General features: G+C 46.7%; 1 protein-coding gene across 2 annotated transcripts in view; it reads left to right on the top strand.

Annotated features, from left to right (window-relative positions):
- The window catches only part of tmeff2a (transmembrane protein with EGF-like and two follistatin-like domains 2a), an 84,855-nt gene extending 79,992 nt beyond the window's left edge, over window positions 1-4,863 (top strand). For both annotated transcript variants that reach the window (XM_025063685.1, XM_008329055.3), the window contains 5 exons: window positions 4-152; window positions 1,290-1,349; window positions 2,096-2,222; window positions 3,693-3,851; window positions 4,667-4,863. In XM_025063685.1, the coding sequence (XP_024919453.1) occupies window positions 4-152; window positions 1,290-1,349; window positions 2,096-2,222; window positions 3,693-3,851; window positions 4,667-4,763 (592 nt within the window). In that variant the 3' untranslated portion in view covers window positions 4,764-4,863. The remainder of the gene's footprint in view (window positions 1-3; window positions 153-1,289; window positions 1,350-2,095; window positions 2,223-3,692; window positions 3,852-4,666) is intronic.
- Window positions 4,864-10,250: the final 5,387 nt, after the last annotated feature.

Here is a 10,250-nt window from a genome sequence, read left to right as displayed (position 1 = left end):
CAGGTGTGTGTGCAACATCGACTGCTCCCACATCAGCTTCAACCCGGTGTGTGCCTCAGACGGCCATTCCTACGACAACCCCTGCCAGGTGAAGGAGGCTTCCTGTCAGAAACAGGAGCGCATCGAGGTCAAGTACCTGGGCCACTGCCAAGGTCGGACACACACACACACACGGATGAACACACACGCACGCTAACACACACAGCGGTGATTAAAAAAAAAAACACACACACTCACACACGCAGCGGAGTCCGTCTCCCTGTCTGCAGGAGCAGGTGTTCACGTTAGGTTGAGGTGAGGCCACGAGGAGGAACACACACACACACACACACACACTCACACACACACACATCATTTAAAATAGACTCCCTCTGTTACAGTCACTGATGTGAGGTTTAATCTCCACAACCACTGACTGACTGTCTGACTGACTGTCTGTCTGACTGTCTGACTGACTGTCTGTCTGACTGTCTGACTGACTGTCTGTCTGACTGACTGACTGGCTGACTGTCTGTCTGACTGTCTGACTGACTGACTGTCTGGCTGTCTGACTGTCTGACTGACTGACTGTCTGTCTGACCGACTGACTGACTGACTGACTGACCGTCTGACTGTCTGACTGACTGACTGACTGTCTGACCGACTGTCTGACTGACTGACTGACTGTCTGTCTGACTGTCTGACTGACTGTCTGACTGACTGTCTGACCGACTGACTGACTGACTGACTGACTGACTGTCTGGCTGTCTGACTGTCTGACTGACTGACTGACTGGCTGACTGTCTGTCTGACTGTCTGACTGACTGTCTGACTGCCTGACTGACTGTCTGACTGACTGGCTGACTGACTGTCTGTCTGACTGACTGTCTGACTGACTGTCTGTCTGACTGTCTGACTGACTGTCTGACCGACTGTCTGACTGACTGACTGACTGTCTGTCTGACCGACTGACTGACTGACTGACTGACTGTCTGTCTGACTGACTGACAGGTTAATCTGTCAGGTTAAATCCACTGATCTGAATCACACAGTTAATCCACCAGGAGGAGACAAAGACAACACTTTTCATTTCACTCATTTTTTGACATTGACTTTTGAAGAGAACACCTCACATTTATATTATTTGTATATATATATTATATATATATTTATCATTATGGAGACGGGGCTGCAGACGCAGACGTGAGCCCTTTTGTTACCTCCAACATTTGCATTCAGTCGTCTGGTACGCCCCCTGTCAGCGGCTAATGGAGCTGCAGACCCTCTGACTGTGTCCCTGTCCTCCACAGGTGACATCTTAACTGGGAACAAAGGAGGGAACGGACAGTTCCCTCACACTGATGTCACGGGTGAGTCTCACACACACACACACACTTGGGAACCAGTGATTGTTCATGTTTTCATCAACACTGACGGTCGAATATTCCCTCGTTGGATTACAGATTAGGGATGGCTCAATCCGATACTCAGCATCGGTATCGGTCTCATAGTGTAGTGGTTACCTCACCTGCCTTACATGCAGAAGGTTCTGGGTTCTAATAGGTTAGCATGTTCATCCAAGAGATTGTTGGTAGCCCCTCAGATTTCCCTGTGTTGGGGGGGCAGTTTCCCTAATCTAATCTAATCCGGAAAACTCAAGTTAACTTTGCATGACATCCTGTAAACCGGAGTACTCCATGTCAGTACCAGCAGATACTCCAAGTATCAGTACAGGTTCCAGATAAGTCACATGAAAAGGTTGAATCCCTAATACAAACCACATTTGGTTTTTGCGCCCCCTAGTGTTGTAAAATCAGACCATAACTCTCGACTTTACTTTCGTCAAATATAGTTTAATACCGACTCTGTTCACTGAGGAGAGAGGATGAGCGTAAACAAAACCACTCATTGGTCGACAAACAAACAATTAAACCGACGAACAAACGGTGCCGGTGAGGACGGATCGGTTCTACGTGTTCACCCCAGACCCTGGTCCCTCTGTACCTGAGCCAGCACTTTCTAAATATAACCACAGATACCTTTAATAATCCATTTCTATGCAGACTGGCCGCATTGACTCATGAATGATTCATGAATGTGTTTGTGAACAAAACAGAGGAAAACGACGACGTGCGGAAGGGGGAAGCCCGCGGACTCTACATTCCCTGTCCGGACGACTACAAAAACTACTGCGTCCACGGAGAGTGTCAGTTTCCCAGGACCCCGGACAAGCCCTCCTGCAGGTACACACACACACACACACACGACTGTATTTGTATTTGTTACGTGTTGAAGTACAAATATTATACATCGCTGTTTTTGAACAGATGGTACGACGTAGTAATATTTGAACAACTGTGTTGAAATGAAAGTGTTAATGATGTTATATTAAAAAAAAATCACAGTACCACCAGTAATTCCACCGTCGTCCACTAATCAGCCGATTAACCAAATTAAACATTTTAACACAGCAGTAGAGTTGATGTAAAATAATATTTAAATATTACATAAATCTCGTTGTCGTTCAAACCAACATCGTAGACCTTTAAAAGTTTCTCTCTGTCGTTTTTTTTTTTCTACCAAACCATGTTCCATTTTCTGTAAATTATGCATCCCCCCGTGCAGTTCCCTTGCTTACCCCTAGGGCTCCAGATACCCTTGCTTGGGAAGGACAGCAGTTTTTGGTTATTTAAAACTACAAGTCTAAATATTACGTAAGTTGTTTATTATTTCTCAGCGACAGGTCAGAGTCAGAGCATGAACAGAGAGCTGTGTTTCTATTGGCTGGGTGGCCAGCCAATAGAAACACTTCAGTTGATTTAGTTCTAGGCTTGTAGTGATTTGGTTTTCAGATTCCTGCAGGTGTTGTCATCTGTCCGACTGTAGTACCTGCTGTGTACTGTATGTGTCACTGTTACTGTTGCAGCAACGTTATAAAGATTCAGAGGAGATGATAATAAAAAAAACACAGAGTGAAGTTTTTCAGCTCTGTCATTTACTGCCTGCAGTACTGAAGTACTGAAGTACTGAAGTACTGAAGTATCTCTGCTGTCTCATCCCAGCCCTGCAGTAATGTTGTGCACTGAGATGTGGTTTTCACAAAGATCTCTGCTGCCCCCCTGTGGTCGTGAGAGGTACTGCCGGTGTCCACATGAGTGTGTGTGTGTGCGCAACAGCGTGAAAAACAGAATAACCCTCTCCCCCTACAGGAGTGTACTGTTCATGTCACGCACTGTCAGGTCACACAGATGAGAGAGAGGGTGTGTGTGTGTGTGGCTTCTGGTAAATCTACACTTGTGGGGACATGGTTTTAGAATAGCACTGTTGTTGTCGGACATTTTTTTTTACATGAAAATGTTAGTGAGGAGCAATCTCTGCAGAGACAGGAAGTGCCACTAGAGGAGAGGAAGGGTGGGAGGAAGGGAGGGAGGGAGGGAGATGAGACGGCCGACCGTTTAGTTTGTCCCCGAGGACACCGCTCGTCCCTCTCTCTGGTTTATTTCCTCGCCTTGTGTCGCCCAATCAGAACTGTTCGTTGCTGCTTAAAGAGACAGAGAAGCAGCCACTCGCCATCTGAGCGACAGCTGTGGAGCCGCTCTAGTGGCCAAAAGATGAACCATTTTAAGTAGTTCATAGAAATCACCTGTTTATTTTCTGTCCCGCTTCTTCGCCCTCCTCTGTATGTGTGTGTGTGTGTGTGTGTGTGATCTCAGCTGTCACTCAGGGTTCCAGGGCCCCCAGTGTGACATCAAGGAGTACAACGTCCTGTACGTGGTTCCAGGCTCTGGGAAACTGCACTACGTCCTGATCGCCTCCATCATCGGCGCCCTCCAGGTGGTCATCATCTGCGTGGTGGTGCTCTGCATCACCAGGTGAGTCCCGACGCCAGAGAAATCCCACTTGTTTCCAAACAGCCATTGTGGTTGTAAGAACAGCCTACACAAACAGACCTACGGAAATTCATGACTCTCAATAAAGAACTAAAAAAAAAAAGAAATTCAGCAGTGAAATAAACGAGCAACGAACAGAGGAAATTACAGCCGTGAATAACAGTCTGAGTCGACTTTATGTGTCCTGCATGCTGTTAGGCAGTATTAATTTTAATGATCAACATAAATCCACAAATATTACACCAGTACACGATAAAACGCACAGCACAGAGTAAATGAGAGGAAAGAGTAGAACAGCACAGAGGCCGTACTGGTTCTGTGCTTTCATCTGGACCGGGTTTGTGATTAGCTTCAAAGCTAAGTCCACACAAGTCAAGACAATGGGTATATGTGTTTAAGGTTACGCGTACGGAACGCCGAGGAACTCACCTTCAGGTTTTGGTCTGTCAGTAAGATAGCTGATTGGCTGATAACTGATTGACTACAGTTACACTGGGAAAATAAAACTAAATATATCGGCATGCCTATAGTATCCCAATATATCGCAATATGTATCACAACGCATCGCAATATGTATCACAATATATCACAATAGGTATCACAATATATATTGCAATATATATCACATTATATATTGCAATATATATCACAATATATCGCAATATATATCACAATATATTGTATTGTCGCTCCGTATTTACGTACGTATCGTTCTTAGAACCCACTCTGCTGCTGCATGTGTCGCTGCCTCGCTCTAACCTGTCAAACTCTCTCTCTCTCTCTCTCTCTCCGTACAGGAAGTGCCCGCGGACCAACAGGATCAACAGACAGAAGCAGAACAACGTCCACTTCAGTTCTGAGAACACCATGCGGGCGTCCACTCGACTGATCTGAGCCCAGACCTGCGGGACAGAGTGGAGACGGCGTCTGATGTCCTCCTCCATGTAGCCCCCACTCTGCTCCCCCCTCAGTCCTGGTCCCCCGCCCCCCCTCCTCACCCACCCTGACCTCGACGCACTAAACGGAGGTGCAGCACCGCCTGGTGGCGACGTCCGACCTCGGAGTAATGTTCATATCAGTCGCCCGTGTCCAGATTGTCTCCTTGCACCTTTGTCTCTTAACGCCCACTTCCAGGTTTTTCCTGAAAAAAACTGAACCATGAGGTGTTAGGGGGCGCTGAAGATACTGAATGTGTGTGTGTGTGTGTGTGTGTTTTAGATGTGCGAGCTTTGGTAGAGACAACCTCGCCACCGTCCGTTGTTTGTAGATGAGGTGTTACAGCAAATCAGGGTAGTGCAGAGCAGGGTCAGGGGCTTTACATGAGGTGTGTGTGTGTGTGTGTGTGTGTGAGAGAGTGCACGTGTGTGTGTGCGTGCGTGTCGTCGGGTCGGGGGAGGAGAGGGTGTAGAAGTGTGGGCGTGTCTGGGGGGGGCTACACGTGATGCCTTGCACCTTGTGTTATAGGAGACCTTTGACAGAGGGCACAATGTTACTATAGAGCGCTCTGATTGGTTGTGACGATGACATCAGCTACTGTACTTGGGTTCTATTTCCAATAGTTATTACTATGTTGTCTTGATGGGGTCATTTTTCTGTAAATGTAAATAAATAATTTATATCACGAAATGTAAAATGCCGCGTCAGTCTGTGTGTCGGAACTGGCGCCGCGCGTGCGTTCGTTCATCGGAACTGTTTTCTGCTCATTAGCGACGTAACGATACTCTACAAATTTTTTTTTGTTCACGATATTGTTCTTCCCACGTTGTGTTTCAACACCCGAATGTCGGCTTAGGCTACGTAGGGACCTGACATCTGGATTTATTAGCGGCTCACGACCAAGGTTTTTTTTTTGGCACATACCGCCACCTAGTGTACTGGAGTGTGTAGTATCATGGTATGACCAGTGACTTTTTGAGATAACTCAGCCTTCTCCTTAAACCTTGATGCGTGGTTCATTTTTTATTTCAGATTTGTTGGTGCGTCGGCCTCACAACGAGAAGACGTCGGGGGTTGGATCGCCCGGCCGGAAAGTTTAAATGTTATCGTCCGTGTCACATGACTGGCTGTATTTTTTTTCTCACAATTTAAGAATAATAATAATTTATTAAATATTAATGATCTCTTCGCCGACCTCGAACCCTGTCCCTGGGAGTGAAGAGCGTGTGCTCCCACAGTGACACCCGTGCAGTTCAACCTCTGGGCCACAGCCCATCTGTGTGTCTGCACAGCTGACCCAGTCAGTGTAATCCTGCCAGTTTCCTGTTTTGTCCTGTCGGTCGGGAGTTCAAATCCAGCAGACCCGAGGACGAGGAGGAGCAGGAAGGAAGTCTCTGTGAACGTCTGAAAATGTCTCTGCTCCCACCTGCAGTGGAGACGGAACCATCAGCTGCTGGATGGAACTCTGGAGGGGAGTCGTGGGGGAGACGCAGCCAATCATCATCATAGGGAGGGTGAAGGAGGGGAGGGGGGTGAGGGTTAGACGCTGGACAGAACTCCAGGACATTACCGGGAACGGAGACGAACAAACAATTAACTAGGGGTGTATATTGGCAATAATCTGGCGATACGTATCACGAAACGTATCACGATACGAAACGTATCACGATACAGGGCCAACGATACAATATATTGCGATATATTTGGATACAATAGGCACTGTTGATGTATTGAGATTTTTTTTAAACTATTTAATTGTAGTAAAACTGTCTGTTAATGAAAATCCAGATAAACTAAATATCGCGATATTTCAATGTATCCATATTTTCTTACACCCCTACAGGTGACAAAAAGACAAATCGAACAAACTCGTCGTTATCATAAACCTCCCAGTGTATGAGCAGAGCTGCAGCTCTCTGACAGCAGGATATATATGGACATATATGGACATATATGGCACCTTGTGTTGTCGACGGTGAAACCTGACACCAATCTTCTAGAATCCTCTCCTCCTCTGACGACAGGTTCTGACACGCAGCTTTGTTCGAGTCAAATACAAATCCATGGTCTGTCGTGGAGGGAACCACGGACTCAGTGTCAAAACAACAGGAGTCTGGGTGGTGACGGGGGGTCGGGGGGGGTCGGGTCACATGGTACTGAACCCAGTGGAGATACAGGTCACTGAAATGATCCGGTTCGTTTGAGTCTTTGTCCCTCCCATCTACAAAACCAGATTCCTTAACTTTTTTTTTTTTGTCAATTTCTTAAGTCATTTCCTAAAACCACAGACTTTACCCTGGGGACTTGAGGAAGACTCGTCGGTTTCTAATTAACGGAGACCTCGGACCAGTCGGACCAAAACGATCCTTTACCAGGAACGACGAACCGCAGTACAGGAAGAATACCTGAAGGGGGAGCACCGATGCACGGGTGGAGAAAATGACAGGTTAATGAAAGTCAATCAGCTCAGAGTCTCACGTCTGATCTTCACTGAGGAGGATCAGCTGAAAACCTCAACACCTTCACTGGAGGAACTCCGACCAATCAGCTGTCGGCTGGTGCTGGACAGGAAACAGGTTTCACAGTGTGTGTGTGTGTGCGACAGTGTGTGTGTGTGGTACAGTTCAACACCTCATCACTCGGTCTATTGGCTCCCGGTGGATACAATCACAGAAGCCAAACTGCAGGAAACACCAACACTTTCTCCACGATAACAAGTCGGCCTTTAAGTGAGCGCGTGTCTGACACCTGCTGGTCGCTGAAAAAGGGTCATTTAAAGATTTACCACCATCTGTTTTGGCCCCAGCGTGTAATTTTCTCACCGACGTGGGCCTTTGATTTAGCCACAGAAAGACACCGTTTCTCCCCTGTTTCCCACTGAGTCGCCACAACCAGTCTGAGCCGGTTCCGCGACTCAAAGACGGCGGCGGAACCGTACGTGTCATCAGAACTATGGCCAGCAGGGGGCTGCTGGAGTTAATGATGAGCTTCAGGGGTCCAGTTCAAACACAACGACGTGGTTTCTCTCCTCCGTCTCCTCCGTCTGCCGTCTTCTTCTTCAGAAGGATGACCTTTGACACCATGTGACCACCAGGTGACCACGACTCCCCTGTGTGGACAAAGGAGTGAAATACACTTTCTTTAAATGCTTCAGTAAATTTAATAAATTTCCAATTAAAGTTGGTTAAGGTGACCACGACTCCCCTGTGTGGACAAAGGAGTGAAATACACTTTCTTTAAATGCTTCAGTAAATTTAATAAATTTCCAATTAAAGTTGGTTAAAATAAGACGTTTGATCTGACTTTTAAAAATTGAAAAAATTAATTTTGAAGGTAAACAAACCTGATCTAATTAAACAAAATTTGAACATAATAAAAAAAACATGGCCCAGAATGAACCAATAAATACAGAGCAGAAGAAAGTTCCAGTTCCAGTTCTGGTTCTGGTTCTGGTCCATCAGTGAGTCCTGCTCCACCTTCCTGTTCAGAGCCGGTTCTTTTTGGCGTGAACGTGAACCAAACGGACGTGAATTTTAAATTTGTTTTTTTTTTATCGTGGCTCCGCCCAGAATCAGCTCCGACGTTGGACCCAGTTACGAAGGACAAAAGTGAAACCTTTGCTCGTTTCGTTGCTGTTGTCATCGCTGCTGAGACTTCTGGGAAATAACCCAGTGAACGCAGACGACGATTTCAAATCACGGCTCCTGCCAAAAAAACTTCACTGTCGTCAAAGACTTTTCTCTGCTGCTCCAGGTCACACAAACAGACGAGGAGTGCACGAGATTTACATCCAGCTGGAAGTGTGTGTGTGCGTATATGTCTGTGTATATGATTGTATGTGTATGTGTGTGTGTGCGTGCGTGTGTAGCTTTCAAATCAAACATCCGCAAAAACTCGTTCAACAACAATCGTCAGCTACAGTCGTTCAGCCACGTCGTCTGCCAGCAGCTTAACGGTCACACCGGTGCCACACCCGCCCATTCATCCCCCCCCTCCGCCTCCGCCGCCTCCCCTATCATCAGGTTCTTTTTCCCAAGATGCAATGTTTTCATGTTTCGACATGTTTTGTTGAAATTATGTCATAGAAAAAAAATGGATTCTTCTCTCCAGAAACTTCTCACAGTCAGAGTGAAGTCGTCACTGATTCACTGACGTTAGTGAGGATTAGGCCGTGCAGTTATACCTGTAACCTGCAGAGGGCAAAGTTCTCCAAGTTGATCTGTGGTGGGTGTCCAAACACAGAATCAGTAACTTTTCTTTAGTTTGTTTGAGCGAATTACTGTTCATTCACCTTCACCTCAGGTTGGACAGAAGAAGAAGAAGAAGAAGAAGAAGAAGAAGAGGAAGAAGAAGAAGAAGAAGAAGAAGATTTTTGGATTTTTAAAATAACACTTCATTAACAAAATAAGAAAAAACTGCAAAGCCAACAGTTCCATAATCAAGAGACAATCAACAAATTAATTTAAAAACTCTGCAAAATGTAGTTCATTGTCAGCCCCTCATGAGCGCCCTCTGTTGTTCAAACATGTCAGTGTTGTTTGTGATCCTGTGGAAACTGAACTCCAGCCTCAGTCTGGCCTTCACACTGTGCCACAGGACCACAGCGTCAAGAAGAAGAAGAAGAAGAGGAAGAAGAAAAAGAAGAAGAAGAAGAAGAAGAAGAAGAAGAAGAAGAAGAAGAAGAAGAAGAAGAAGAAGAAGAAGAAGAAGAAGAAGAAGAAGAAGAAGAAGAAGAAGAGGAAGAAGAAGAAGAAGAAGAAGAAAATACAAATGTTGATTTAAGGATGGGAGAACAGAGACGAAGCCAGAAGACGGACAGGACGGATGGAAGCGACGCTCCCTCCACTCTGCGTCCCAGAGGTCAAAGTTCAAGGGCCTGGTATGGCAGCTCACACTTTTCTGTTGACACTGTGTGTGTGTGTGTGTGTGTGTGTGTTTCCATGGAGACGGTGACACAGCAGAGCAGAGACAGGAACACAGGAGTGATTGATCTGGACGAAGGTGGGACTGAACCAGGCACCGCCGCGTGGACCAGTCGTCCACATAATGACTGGGTTCCAGTCCCTCCTCTGGGTCAGTGGAGCTGGGCTGGTGGGCGGAGTCAGACCTCAGACCTGGGGGGCAGTGGATTTGGTTTTTACTTCCTTCACTCAGACGGTGAGATCACTGGAACTGACCCAGCTGTCGTCCAATCAAACGCAGGTGTGGATTTAACAGCAGATTCTTCTCATACCTCGGTCCGACAGGAGTCCGACAGGAGTCCGACAGGAGTCCGACCATCCAGACACCGTGGTCTCTCCACGCTGACACCGTGGACGCTGTCAAACTGTGTGTTTAAATTGATGAAAGCGATGATTGTTGTTCCCACAAAGAAAAGATTTACAGCAGCGGGGACACAGAGAGAGTGGGGCAGGGGCACCAGGCCGGGGCAGGGGCCGGGGCAGG

This window comes from Cynoglossus semilaevis, chromosome 16, assembly GCF_000523025.1.
Source record: "Cynoglossus semilaevis isolate Cse_v1.0 chromosome 16, Cse_v1.0, whole genome shotgun sequence".
Taxonomy (NCBI): Eukaryota; Metazoa; Chordata; class Actinopteri; order Pleuronectiformes; family Cynoglossidae; genus Cynoglossus; species Cynoglossus semilaevis.
This window is presented reverse-complemented; position numbering and strand designations above follow the sequence as displayed.